At 35.5% G+C, this 15,784-nt stretch overlaps 1 protein-coding gene across 1 annotated transcript; it reads right to left on the bottom strand.

The window, feature by feature from the left end:
- Window positions 1–11,974: 11,974 nt before the first annotated feature.
- Window positions 11,975–12,916, bottom strand: LOC110301643 (olfactory receptor 7G2-like). The gene has a single exon (XM_021172202.2). It carries the CDS (start codon window positions 12,911–12,913, stop codon window positions 11,975–11,977), a length of 939 nt encoding a protein of 312 aa, XP_021027861.1. The 5' UTR covers window positions 12,914–12,916.
- Window positions 12,917–15,784: the final 2,868 nt, after the last annotated feature.

Here is a 15,784-nt window from a genome sequence, read left to right as displayed (position 1 = left end):
ATTTCAATATGTATACAAATCAAGAAAAGTAAATACATTAGGAAACATAAGTCACACATACATACATATATATGTTCTAATTAATGTATATTACTAAAAAGGATAGTCAATGTATTTAAGGTAGAAAAAGTGCTGATTCATTGAAGTGGTTGGGGAGAGTAAAACGTAGTTGATATATTATAATTATATTCTATATTCAAAATATTAGAAACATTTCTAGGAAATTTATTTGGTAAGGTGACTTTTACCAGTTAGGCTTATATTTATATTTTTTAAATTTTATTTTTATTCTTTAATCCTTTTATACAGTCCAGACTTCATTCCCCTCACAGTCTGCCACCTGACAGTTCCCTATCCTATACCTCCTCCCCTGTCTGCAAGAGTATGTCCTCACCTTCCCACCCCCATGCCACCAGGCCTACCCACACCTTGGGGCCTCCTGTCTCTCGAGGATTATGTGCTTCTTCTCTCACTGAGGCCAGACCAGGCAGTCCTCTGCTGTATATGTGTCAGGTGCCTCAGATCAGCTGAAGTATGCTGCCTAGTTGTTAGCTCATTTTCTGAGATAATTTGGGGGTTTGGATCAGTGGAGACTGCTGTTCTTCCCATGGGGCTGCCCTGCTCCACAGTTTCTTCCAGCTTTTCCCCAACTCAACCACAGGTGATCTTGGCTGTTCTCCCCAGCTAGTATTTGCATTGGACTCTTTCAGCTCCTTGTTGAGTCTCTTAGAGGTTAGACATGTTAGGCTCCTGTCTGCAAGCCAACCACAGCATCAGTAAGAGTGTCAGGGTCCCAGGCCTCCAATTGAGCTGGATCCAAATTTGAGCCTGTGACTGGACCTTTTTTCTCTCATGCTTTTCTCTATTTTTGTCCCCATAGTTCTTCAGACAGGATCAATTCTGGGTCAGAGCTTTTGACTATGGGATTGCAAGCCCATCCCTGCTCCTCCACTAGAGGTAGACAATACAAATTTCCCCATTCCCACCATAGAATACTTCATCCAAGGTCCCTCCCTTTGAGTCCTGAGAGTCTTTCATCTCCCAGGTCTCTGGTATATGCTAGAGGGTCACCCCATCTCCTAGCTCCCGAGTTTGCCTGTTTCTATTCTTTCTGCTGGCATTCAAGGCTCCATTACTGTCCACCACACACACACCACCTGATCATGTTCCCAACTGCACCTCCCTGTGCCATCTCCAAAAGAAGTCCCTCCCTCCCTCTGTCCCCTGTGACTGCTTTCTTTTACTTCCCAATTTGGGTTGATGCACTCTTACTTGGGTCCTTTAGCGTTTTAATCTTGAGTCCTGTGGGTTGTATCCTGGGTATTCTGTATGTTTTTGGCTAGTATCCACTTATTAGTGTGTACATACTATGATGTCCTTTTGAATCTTTGTTACCTCAATCAGGACGATATTTTCTAGTACCTTCAATTTGCATGCAAAACTCATGTCCTTGTTCTTAATAGCTGAGTAGTATTCCATTGTGTAAATGAGCCTCATTTTCTGTATCTATTCTTTCATTGCAGTATATATGGGTTGTTTCCAGCTTCTGACTATCACAAACAAGGCCACTATGAATATGGTGGAAAACGTTCCCCTATGACATGGTGGGGCATCTTTTTGGTACATATCCAAAAGTGGTATAGATGGTTCTTCTATTTCCAATTTTTTGAGGAAACTCCAGATTGATTTCTAGAGTGGTTTTACCAGTTGAAAATCCTACTGGTATTGGAAGAGTGTTCCTCTCTCTCCACATCCTCTCCACATGAGTTGTCCCCTGAGGTTTTGATCTTAGCCATTCTGATTTGTGTAAGGTGGAATATCAGGGTCATTTTAACTTGTATTTATTTCCCTGATCATTAAAGACTTCAAAAAAATTTTAGTTGCTTCTCAGCCCTTTGAGATTACTCTGTTGTGAATTCTCTATAACTAATTCTCTAATTTAGTTCTATACCCCATTTTTGATTGGGTTGTTTGGATTTTTTTTTGTGGTTAGCTTCTTGAGTACTTCAAGATGTGGGGTTAGTGAAGATTTTTTTTTCCCAATCTGTAAGTTGCTGATTTGTTCCAATAGAAGAGAAAGTGGGAAAGAGCCTTGAACTTATTGGCACAGGAGAGAATTTCCTAAACAGAACTCTTATGACTCAGTATTTAAGATGAAGAATTCATAAATGTGACCTCATAAAATTGGAAAGCTTCTGTAAGGCAAAGTACATTGTCAATGGGACCAGTTAGGCTTTTCAAAGTCTCATTTTAAGGTAAACAATTATATATTTCAACTTTTATCATCCTACTCTGCAATAGAAGCATAAACATTGATTAAAATATGGTATTTCACTCAGACATTCTCTATTTTACTTTCTGTTTTACTTAAAGCCATAAGAGTCTCTGCCTTGAATAAATTTTTGTTTTGATAAAGTGTAGCAATCTGAACTCTGGTATTTTAAATGATTGAAGAGACCCATGGTTCCAGCTGCATATGTAGCAGAGGATGGCCTTATATGGCATCAATATCAATTAAGGGGAGGCCCTTGGTCCTGTGAAGGCTTAACCCCCCAGTGTAGGGCAGTGAGGCTGTAGTGGGTAGGTAGGGGAGCACCCTCATAGAAGCAGGGGAGGGGAGAATGGATTAGAGGGTTTGTAGTAAGGAAACTGGAAGGGAGGGATACCATTTGAAATGTAAATAAATAACCAATAAAAAAACAAAAATAGGATATCATTTTAAAACTATCCTCTCCCTCTCCCTCTCCCTCTCCCTCTCCCTCTCCCTCTCCCTCTCCCTCTCCCTCTCCCTCTCCCTCTCCCTCTCCCTCTCCCTCTCCCTCTCTCTCTCTCTCTCTCTCTCTCTCTCTCTCTCTCTCTCTCTCTCTCCCCAGCCTCCTTCCCTACCCCCTCTCTCTGTGTATGTGTGTGTGTGTATGCACATGAGTGTAATTATATGGTGAAAGTAGAGGGCTTGGATATTCCTGGTACTGGAGTTTTAGCTTATTGTAAGCTGCCTGAAATTATTGCTAGAAGTCAAACTCAGGCAGTCTGCAAAAGCTGTCTACACTCTTTACCAGTAAGTCATCACTACAGAACTCAAGGTTATTTTGAATATTTTAATACCACTCTGTCAAGCTTTATCGATATGCCTGTTTGCATTTGGTTTTGTTTTCTAACGTTTTTGTGCGTCTTGCAACTTTAAAGCATATTATATTTTTAAATTAATATATCAATGATTAAATTTTGTTTAGTTGTTCAGGATTCATTTGAACTTCATATAGTGATACTTTGATGTGTTCAGAATCTAAATTCTTCATAGGTTCAATTCATACTTATGTTCTAAAATAAAATTCTGAATTTAAAATACCAAGTGTCTCATATGTATGTCATTCAGCATCCACAATGTAAGCTAAGGGAACATAACTTGACAACGAAGTGATTGGTTTGTTCAGTTCTGTTTGATTATAGGGGAAAACTAGGGCAGAGATAGATGGCAAGTTTAGATTACACAGCTCACTTTTCGAATGTAGGACAGACATTGATATGCTTCTGTCCTCATTGGTTTGAACAAGTATGCTCAAAGAAACAAAAAATTCAGCTGCCCGGTATTCTGGGGATGATAGGTAAATGATGGTATACAGTAAAGAAAATGGAAATAACAATGGCTTGCATACATTTTAAAAATAAATTTGTAGATATATGTACATGTATATGTAAAGTTCAGAAATATATTCATGTATATCAGTCTAAAATTATATGTTTAAAAAAATTAAACTGTTTCTTCTCCTAGAAAGTTAAAGAATAGTTCATAATCTAACAGGTATATTATGTTGATTTATTATATATGCTAAGTTTAAGAACTCTGATTGCAGAGTACCAGGCTTGATGAATTCTGGAACCCTATATTCATTCTGATTTCTTTGGGTATTGTTTGGGCTTTCATTTTAAAACTATTCCATGATGTAAACAGTGATACAGATAAACATAGGCATTATCTTGGTATCCTCTTTATCCTCTTTTTGTATCTTTTTCTTTTTTTTTTCTTTTTGTTTTTGTTGTTTTTGTTGTTGTTTGAGACAGGGTTTCTCTGTGTAGCCCTGGCAGTCCTCAAAATCACTTTGTAGAACAGGCTGTCCTCGAACTCAGAAATCCGCCTGCCTCTGCCTCCCAAGTGCTGGGAGTAAAGGCGTGCACCACCACCACCCAGCCTTTCTATAATTTCTTAGAGTATAATTACAGATAAAGACCCACTGAGCAGTGGGGAATAAGTGTCTGGAAGTGAAAACCAAGAACAACCTGGGCTTATATACTCATATATTTGCAATCTAAGTGCATGATTGAGAATTCTGAAAATGTTTTAATTTAGCCCAAATTAAAATCAGAGTACTGATTAGTTCATATTGTTGTTCTTCCTATAAGGTTGCAAACCCCTTCAGCTCCTTGGGTACTTTCTCTAGCTCCTCCATTGGGGGCCCTGTGTTCCATCCAATAGATGACTGTGAGCATCCACTTCTGTATTTCACAGGCACTGTCATAGCCTCACAAGAGACAGCTATATCAGGGTCCTGTCAGCAAAGTCTTTCTTGCATATGCAATAGTGTCTGCATTTGGTGGCTGATTATGGGACAGGTCCCTGGGTGGGGAAGTCTTCCCCCAGAGCTCGTGCCTTTAGCTGCATATGTAGCAGAAGATGGCATAGTCTGCCATCTTTGGGAAGAGAGGCCCCTTGGTCTTACAAACTTTATATGCCCCAGTACAGGGGAACACCAGGGTCAAGAAGCAGGAGTGGGTGGGTTGGGTAGCAGGGCTTGGGGAGGGTATAGGGGAATTTCGAGATAGCTTTTGAAATGTAAATGAAGAAATTATCTAATGAAAATTGTAAAAAAATTAAAAAATAGAAAAATAAAATATAATCAGAGCGTATGAAAGCCATAACTAGAACACACACACACACACACACACAAATAAAACCACTAAGATAATGAAATATCCTCATAGACTGGTATGAAAGTATTATAATTAAGGGAAATAAAGCAGAAGTTTCATAAATGAACCAACACAGTCCACTATTGTATGTCTTCATAATTTTATGCCCAAAGAAGAATAACAGGAATAGAAATGCCTCAGCAATGAAGCAGAATCTAATAGAGTACAGATATCCTTAGCATGATCACAAAAGAAGCATCCTTGGTTAATTATTGGAAAATAATGAAGCTGATGGAAGCTACAAATGTAAGAAATAGAAAATAGCAATGAATTCTGGTTCCTCAATGAAGAGAAGACTATGCTGCCTATTTACATCAGTATGGCTTCTAAATGTGATTACAGAATATATGGATGTCCTGGGACCTTTGTTTCTTCAATATCCACTGCGTCTCATGAGTTTAGCTTTGTCATTACTGTGGGAACTTGGAGCAGCTGAAATCCTTGAGGAACAACACTCATGAAAGAACAACTATTATTTGTATTAGTCAGTCATTAGGAAAAATCATGTGAAAACCTTTAGTACTGGCTCACATGCATTTCAACTATTTTGAGCACTTTCTTTGTTGTCTCCTTTGATTTTATCTTTTCATTCCTATTGTATGGTCATAGAACACCTGACTTTAAATAATATTAAGAAGTTACTTTATCTGTTCCTGTGCTGCATTTGTATAGCATAATAAATACATTATCTATTTAATACTTGTTATAATATGATAACATTGAAAGTTCTGATGGTTAATACCATGAAAGCATTTGGTAATATTACTTTTGCTTATTTATCTACATCTAAAAAATATATCTTCTACTGAATTGTAAGATAAATTTTTGTCCTAATATATACTTCATAGAATTTCCAATCTCCTTTGCTTGATTGAGTGAACAGGTCATTGGTTGAGCAGAGTTCAATCTCTTTGTATTTTCATAAAATTCACAGAATTCATGAAGTTAAATTAAATTTCTATGGATATATGTATTCAGAAGTATTTTATGTATGCTTTGTTCTTCATAAACACTATGAGTAACAAACATTCATCAAGAGATATGTGCATGCTTAACCAATAGAGATGGGGACTTCAAAGTTTTAGCACCGTGGCTAGACTTTTAAATGTTTTATTTTATCTACAATTTTATAATTAATAGTTCCCTTTGGTGGAAAGTTGGTTCAGAGGCCAAGACCTAGTATTTTTATTACAGCACAGGACATTTGTTCACTTTCTAGCACATATATGGTGGATTTGTCCACCAGGACTAATGTTTTTGCTGTGCTTCTGTTTTAATATTGGTGGAATATTTGAAGCAAATTATGAAGGAAAGAAGAAATAACTACCCATTGTATTTTGACTTGTTGATGTGATAAAATTTACTGACCAAAACCAACTACTAGTTGGAAAGGCTTGAATTTCCACTTCACAAATCAGAGACAGTAACTCAAGAAGCTAATCTCACAAAATCCACACAGAAAATCAAAGATAATCTATGCTCCCCTTCTTCATTTATATAGTACTAACACTGTAGAATATTGGCACTAACAGTGGTTAGGTATTGCCACAACATTCAACAATTAAAAAAAAAAATCACTGAACCAACATGTGTGAAGTCTATCTTGTTCTAAACTATTCTTCAATAAAGGCTCCTTTTCCAGAAGGATCTAGTTTGTGACATGTTAGTATTTAAAACTGACCAGTGTACTTTATGGACACTATTATTGTGGAAAGTTAAAAAGACAGCAGAATCAAGGTGAACAAGTCCAAACTCCTTTTCCAATGTCATCATCAGTAGTATACACTAAACACAGCATGATCTTCTAATCAGAGCTGTAATATAAAGGTAACAAGACCATAAGTTGAAATTATCACAATTCTATCCTCTACTATAGTGCTTTCATAAGTACTAGGAAATGTAATCAAATTCAGAAAATTGAAAGTCAGACTAAGAACCTAAATGAAGGTAGAAGGAAGAAGTTGTCTCTACAAATTATCTTTTGACTCCTATATGTGTTCTGTGGCATGTGCACACCCTACCTCCAATACCACACAGACACTTCTTCATTAAAAAAAAAAGATATATGCTATAAGCCATGAAATAGTTTAATTGATTAAAGACAATATCAAAGGCAAAACTTCCTTATTTAAGTAATGAGTGAATATACTACATTGGAATTTCTTGGTCAAAGGGAAGTTTTATGGCTTTAGTAAGATCAGAAAAGAGAAATTAATGTATGTTTCCTTTATTTTTTAAAAATTTCATGCTATATTCTACATCATGACCAAAATCAACATTTAGAGACAGGGGTCTATTTAATCGTAGAGCTCATACTTTATCATGGTGAGAAGTCTGAATAAATTTAAGGCAGAAACCTAGAGCAAAGATTATGGATCAATGTTGTTTACTTCCCTGATTTTATGGTTTGCTCAGCCTGTTTTCTTAAACATCCCATAACATCTGCAAGTAATCTTAATTCCTACTCTGTCCTCTGGCCTGAGCTCTCTTATATCAAACAGTAATAAAGAAAATACTCAGTAATAAAAGTTCAAGCTGATGGAGATGTTTTCTCAGTTGAAGTTCTCTCTCCCTAATTATCTGGTGCTGAAGCCAAGTTGATGAAGAGCTAATGACAGAAGCTACCCATGGGTGAATTGTATTCAATATTTGCATTAAAATTATTACCATAGGAATCACTAATTTGAGTTTGAAACTCACAAACTGACTAGCAATTGTGACCATATCTGGACATGTTTTATGTTGTAATGGATAATACAATGGCTTAAAAAATTAAGGACAACATATTCACATTGAGAGGAACTTCTAATGTTCTAATGTAAGTGTTGGCTCCTTGGAGAGGAGAGTCCACTCTCTTTGTTGGCTGGCTACTGATAATTGTGTATATCCCAGTTAATGATTCTATGTTAAAACACAAACAGCATGAATTGGGCTCAGTAGAAACAAAGAGAACATGAATTTGAGGGGGAAAAGTGATGGGGAATAAACAAGAAAATATTCTGTGAAGGAAATAACAGAATGAATATATGATCAAAATATATTTTATACATATGCAATATTCAAAGAATAAAAATAATGTTGATTCACCCTGAAAAATTGAAATAGATAGGAATAAACGTTTTGAAACAGAATATACTAGTCTATTCTTTACAGCTTTAACACAAAACCAAATATAATGTAACACACAGCACATTTATTGGCTATTAGTTCTTGTGGTTGGGATCTCATTATTAAATGTAAAATACATTGGCTCCTTCTTATAGGGATGGGTCTGAGCTTCCAAGCTTATTTCTTAAATTTGTAACTTATGAAATGGGATGATTGTGTTTAGATTTTGCAGGGGCACAGTAAAGTCAACTCACTTCCCATGGCTTAATCAGCACTGAAAGGTTCCAACACTTGATATTGTGGAATCTCAGTTACATTACATCATTAGCTTTACAGAAAACAGGTGCGTTAGTGAAAACTCTGGGCATCAGCAAAGTCAGTGTTTCCCTGGGAATAACAATGAGACTCAAAGGTTAGGCCCAAGGGCTGCTGGTCACTACAAAATCTTCAGTGTATGTGAGTGTGTGTGTGTGTGTGTGTGTGTGTGTGTGTGTGTGTGTGTGTGTGTGTGCACCTTTATTTTATTTTGCTATTTTATGTTATTGTTTATTTTTTAATTGTTTGCCTTTTATTGTGTTTTTTTTTTTGAAGGAGAGATAGAGAAAGAACATAATGAGAGATTTTTAGGGGGATAAAGAATATCTTGGAGGACTTGGAGGGAACTGGGTTTGAAGATGAAGTGGAGAACTTCCAGAGGCAGAAGTTTACACAGATGAGAAAAATACTTCAAATGGAAAGTTAAGTAATAGGCTACGAGGTTGCATAAACTCTAAATTATGTGACATCTTGAAAGACAAAGCAGATGTTGGAGTTTAGGAAACAATAAATTCTAAGAGATGATAACACTCTGAGTACAAAGGAACAATTTGTGATTCATCTCTTGCTGAAGGATGAGTCTGTAAATATTAAAACTCCATTTCTTAATATTCTGGAGGGAGGTCTTATTTGATTAACTCCAGGGAGAAAGTAGTGAGATTAAGACATGGAAAATACATCTTTCAGGTTTCTTTTTACAAAAAGATTGAATATTAAGAGTAAGAATTTGATAGCAGAAAGGATTTGTTCGTATTTTTTAATTAACACATATGTTTTGTAAATACAAAAGAAATTTTATACATTTCTGTAAATATAGTCAGTGGACATATCAAATCCAGGCTCCTTCACTCACTGAATCCTCCCACCCATATTAATCTCTCTTATTCTACATTCTACATTTAGGTCACTCTTTTTTAAATTTTTTTATTAGACATTTTCTTCATTTACATTTCAAATGCTATCCCCTTTCCTAGTTTCCTCTCTGAAAGAAAGTCCCCTGCACACTTCACCCGCACTGCTCCCTAACCCACCCACTTGTGGAAAGCCGTGCAGCGTGCAGCGAGCAATCACCATTATAAGATGGCGCTGGCCTCCGCTGTGACAAACTAGTAAACAAGCCTTGTGCGCAAGTGCGAGAGTGAACTCACTCCTAGTCACTGCCCATTCTCGGGGTGTAATAGTGGTGTGATGAGCGAGCAACGAATCAAGAGCTGTCACGCCACATCAGGTGCTGAAACGTCATGGCTGAGTGCTATATAAGGGACTCCATTTTCTGGGGTCGGGATCTTCCTGAGAAGTAAGCAATAAAGCTTTGCCGCAGAAGATTCCGGTTGTCCTGAGTGTGTTCTTGCCAGCGGGACAAAAGCTCGGGATACCCACTCCCACTTCCTGGCCCGGAATTCCCCTGTACTGGGGCATATAATCTTCCCAAAACCAAGGGCATCTCCTCCCATTGATGGCCAACTAGACCATCCTCTGCTACATATGCAACTAGAGACACAGCTCTGGGGGTACTGGTTAGTTCATATTGTTGTTCCTCCTATAGGGTTGCAGACCCCTTTAGCTCTTTGGGTGATTTCTCTAGCTCCTCCATTGGGGGCCTTGTGTTCCATCCAATAGATGACTGTGAGTATCCACTTTTGTATAGGTCACTCTTACAAAGCTTATAATAATAAAACACAGGCACTTCTTCTCTTTGTTTGGCTTGCTTTAATTTCCTTAAGTTTTTGAATTGATACTCATTGTTCTCAGATGATTTTCAAAGTCAATGATATTCTATTATGTTATACAGTAGTTTTCTCTACACGAAAACATCTCATCCATCTTCAATATGGATACCATTATGGATGTAGAAGGAAACAAGATTTCCATGCCAGGAAAGCCTGAAATTTGCAAGATTCAGAAGATCTTTCCCAATGTTATTGAATCAGAAATCAGCTGCTGGGTCTGTAGACACTAACCACCATGTGCTCAGGACTGTGGATCTTCCTGATATTCATGCAGTAATGTTGGGGTTGTAGCTTTTCAAAGTTTTCATCTATGCTGGAATGAACTTTTTAGTGTTGAGGCTTTTTTGAGTCATCCTGCACCAATAAGTAAGTCTTCAACTATACTCCCACTAGTGACCACAATACAAACTTATTGATCCCCCAAGATTATTAAAAAATTACTTTGACTGTCATGGATAACATATCTGGCATGAGTAAATGTTTGTGTGTGAGTGTGTGTGTGTGTGTGTGTGGTGCATATGTGTGTTGTAACAGTCCAAGAAAAGTCTTTCATCAAATATGTTGTGTGCACCTAACACATTTACAATTTTCAGTCATACATTTAAATTACATGCAGTTTCCTTATATTCAGGATTGTCATTACTCATATATATATATATGTATATATATATATATATATATATGTATATATATATATATCCACATGTAGCATTATTCTATGCTGATTTATAGGTTTTGTTAATATTACTATTGTTACTTATATTAAAATAAGACCTGCACATTCCCACAATTTTTAGTACAAAACAAGAATTGGTAAATCACATATGCTATGCTACCATATATCTCATATGTAAGAAAAACTCTACAGTTGATTTAGATGAAAGGAAGTAGGAGTTTGACAAAAAGATCTATTAGGAGTGAGTTATTTATGATAACACTGATAAACTAAAGCATATTTAAAAGTAAAACATCTGTGCTCCTGTTTACAATGGGGTAAATGCAAAACAAACCCACAGGAAAAAAATTTGAAGGATTCAATAAGTGGAATAAACTTGTTGAATTTTGATGCTTAAAATATGCTAATTTCTAATATATAAATAAGCAAATTATTTTATTTATTTACATACAAAATTATAAATCCTAGATTAATATAGTAGAAGGTTCACTATACCAATTACCAATTTGTATCTTGAGTAACAAAGAAATACCTTGTGCATCAGGCCATAGCTAAGAAAGATCAGGAGCACTGAAATAAAATCCAAGCAAAGCCTAAGCTTTATTTCATAATCAGGTAGTGGATTTGTGTAAATATTCACACATAGCTTGCCAATATAAATAGGAGAGATGTGTGAGTAAGAGTTTGTTCACCCACATTCATCTTGAAGAACTCCTAAGCATCTATAAGGGACATAGCAAGTGCTACTCATGGAAATCCAGATAGGGTGGGGAAAAATAACTGAATTCAGTCCAAAATATTGTTTTCTTTTCAAAGCCATCACAGTACAGATAGACCTGAGGAGGAAATTTTTTAAGTGCATGTTTCATTGTCCTGGAAGAGTTCTCTGGATTTAATAAAGGAGCCCAGATTTTGTAAATAACAAGGGGGATGGGTCCCTGACATGGCAGGTTAACCTGTTTTTAAAAAATAGAAGAATTTTATGCCTGAGTGAAAAAAAAAATCTAAAACCATAGCCAGAAAAAAAAAAAAAAGACAAAGTGGATCTTATTAGCCTTTATGTTACTTGTTCATTTGGAATTAGTAAAAGAAATACTTAGTTATGCTGAGTCCCTTGAAATCCAGGTACTATGACATAGTTCTATCAAATGAATCTACATCCAAAGAGGATAATGTATTATACAATGGAAGCTATCCTTCCAACATGCTTCCTCAAAGCTTCCTTCATGTCTTTGTTCCTCAGGCTGTAGATAAAAGGGTTCAGCATCTGAGTGACAATAGAGTACATTACTGAAGCAACTGCTGTCTTCCTGGGAGATTCAGTAACTGCAGAGCTAATGTACACTCCTAAGCCTGTCCCATAAAACAAGGAAACTACTGACAAGTGAGAGCCACATGTGGAAAATGCTTTATACCTTCCTTGCCTTGATGGAATTTTCAAAACAGAGGAGACAATTTCAGTATAAGAAAGAAATATTCCAAAGAAAGGAATACCACCAAACACTAAAGCTGAGATATAAATCAAAATATTATTTATGAGAGTATCTGAGCAGGCAAGCTTTATGATCTGAGCAAGTTCACAGAAGAAGTGTGGGATTTCAACCTCTGTGCAGAAATTCAGACGCAACACCATGAGACTGAGCAATAGTGCATTGACAGCACTAATAGCCAAGGAAACTATAATAAGTATACTACAGAAGCATGAGTTCATGATGACTGTGTACCTCAGAGGGTGGCAAATGGCCACATAGCGGTCATAGGCCATTGCTGCAAGCAAGCAATTTTCTAATCCAGCAAAAAGCAAGACAAAGCAAGCCTGAATGAGGCATCCGGAGTACATTATTCTGTGATCCTGTGTTTGGATGTTCAAGAGCATCTTTGGGACTGTAGTTGAGCTTATACAGATATCAGCCACGGATAAATTGGAGAGAAAAAAGTACATGGGGGTATGGAGATGGCACTCTGCACTGATGGTCAGGGTTATAATTAGGTTCCCCAGAAATGTGACCAGGTACATAAACAGGAACAGTCCGAAAATAATGGGCTGCAACTCTGGATCATCTGAAAGGCCCAAGAGCAGAAATTCTACTGCATCTGTTTGATTGGTGGATTCCATGTTAATTAGGAGACTTGTGGAGAAAAACAGACATTAAGACATAAAAAAGATTTCCTAAGAATATTTAATTATAGAAAAATATTATAATTAGAATTAATTCTTGTCCTTCCTCTATTTCCTATCATATCATTCCTTTTGGTTTTTGTCTGCTCTCTTCTTTTCTATGTTAGATATTTTGAGTGCTTTCTCTTTTCTATCATGAAAACACTAGATAATAATTATATAAAACATTGTTTATGAAAGAATATTCTCAAAATTCTGAATCTAGCTCCCCAAATCAAACAAAATGACTTATAGCATATAGATGAATAGAATTAATATCAAACTTTCCATAGTTAATATTAATTTATGTCCCATTATTCTTTGTGTAAGTAAAACATAAAGTTACTATATAAAATTTTGCATCATAATATGTAGGATTGTGATTCATCATCCATCTTCAATGTATTATTTCAAGAATCTTCAAAAAAAGAGCTTAATAGGTGAGGCACTTATCATTATAATTTTCTAATTATTAATGACATAGAAATGATATACTATCTTGAGTGTTCATAATAGGAAGGGAATAATGTTTAGAAAATAAAATTGTAATCAATTACTCTTGAATTTATAATCTCATGTTCAGTGTAAGAATCATGGACTATAAATCTACTTTAGAAGCCAGTATATATAGAAGACAAAATCCTGAAAATACTTATGTAAATTAACAATACTATAACTCCTCACATGCATGTAATGAAATACATAGATATTAAGTTAAATTAATCAGTAGTTAGGAACACAAATTACCAAATCCAAGGCTGATGTGATGGCTTAGCAGATACAAGTAAAGTTTGACATCCAGAGTTTGAACTCTGTGATCCAAATGGTGTAAGTGGAAAATCAGCTCCCAAAGGTTAATTTCTAACCCCCAAATGTACACTACTGCAGATACCTACATACAAACATTCACCCACAGACATAAACACATAAATACATTCAAATATATGAATAAAGAAAAGCAAATTAAATGAGAGTACAAAACAGACTAGAGTAAAATAATTTTAAATTATGTTTATAGAATATTTTAATAGACATTAAGATATCCCAAGTTGTTACCAATATGTGTTAAAGCATAACATACATCATGATTAAAAATATTTGATCATCATTAGTCAAGAAATTAAAACATATTACTATCTAGCATTTGGTATTAATAAATAAAAGAATGCATCTGCATTGTACCTGTCTTTAATGATATATATCCCATATCTGAGCAGCATCTTAAAACTGAAGTTGATAGTTATTACTCTTCCAAGACTCTAATATTCAATATATCACCCCCCCCACATATATAAATGAGGTAACATAAAACATATATAAAACATATTATATTTTACTGGACAATAAATTATTCCAAAATGGCAAAATTAAATATACTTATTTTGCATTATGATACTCTACCTTGTGCATTTTAAATAATCTTTGAATAATTCCAAAAAAGCAAATAAGATAGTTGTATCCATATCAGACATGATTTCCTCATCATCCTCAAAGCACACACACCAAAACTTGCAAAATATGTGTTCTGCAAATAGATAGTATAATATAGACAGTTAAATATTACAATGCACTACATATAGGCTATTGAAATTTTTGATCTGATGAATATAATGTAGAAAAAGATGGAGAATTATAGAAGATTCTTTAAAACTACAAAAGAATAGGCTGCAATACAAAAGTGGTTATAGTTTCAGTATATGATATTATCAGAATGTAATTACTCAAATAAATGGTGGCAGCAGAAGATAAACAGAGTCTTTTAAGTTACCTGGGAACTAGTGCTAAGGAGTGGCATACAGCTCTTCCTGGACTTTCAAATAGAATTAGAGAAACTGTTCTTTGTGTAAACACAGGGATTCCAGAGAGCACTTTTTCTTGCTGTTCAGTAATAATTATTACAGAGTCTAGTGCCAGTGTTGTACCTACTTAACTGGGAAAGATAGTTGAGTGATGATAACAAGTTTATTATATGTAGTGCTGGTGGCCCGCGGGGCTTTGGTTTGTGAAGGTTCTCATTAGATAGTGCCCTCTCTATTTGGCTCTCAGCTGGCTACAGGAGATCACAAATCCTTAAGGAGATAACATCCTGAGGAAGAAACTCTTGCCGATTAGCTCACAAAAACAGGATTGGAAGAAACTGTTTTCTTCCATTCTCTGGTATTTTTTAAATATAGTCATGAAAAGTATCTTGCATATCTCAGCAAATTTTGGTCCTATCATTAAGGGACAGCTTATTTTGATAATATATTTAATACTAGAAGTTTGAAGAGAATGCAAGCTTGATGTAATTATAATTTCAAAATGTAAATGAAATAATTAAAATATATGTTTAGATGTGTGTCTTACTAATATGAATGGATAGAAAATATACTGACTACACAAATAAAAAGGGATGATATGGTCCATTAATACACATAGATTATGGCAAATAGATGGACCATCTCTGTTATAATCAACAGCTTCTAAAGTATGATGAGTAATCAAATAAGTGGTCATTTTATTCTTAATATGTGATTTACCAGTGATTGCTGTGCATAAAATAACACATAGTTGCACTGTAACATTTAATAATCATAATTCATAAAATACATAAGTTAGCATGTTACAGAAGCATCATATATAAAAACATATATACAATATAACTAAACAACACCAACTATAATGATTCAAAATTTAAAAGTAGCACTTCTGCCATGAAAGCAGGTAGGACAAACTACAGATCTTCACTTCTCACTCCATTCTTCCAAATCTAATTTCCTGGTCTCAACCCCAGCTCTGCAACAGAACATCTGTGGCAGGCACTCCACCCTGACACTTCATTTCAGATAG

This window comes from Mus caroli, unplaced genomic scaffold, assembly GCF_978045245.1.
Source record: "Mus caroli unplaced genomic scaffold, Mus_caroli_1 scaffold_11, whole genome shotgun sequence".
NCBI lineage: Eukaryota > Metazoa > Chordata > Mammalia > Rodentia > Muridae > Mus > Mus caroli.
Note: the sequence above shows the minus strand (reverse complement) of the source record. Positions and strands in the feature narration are given on the sequence as shown.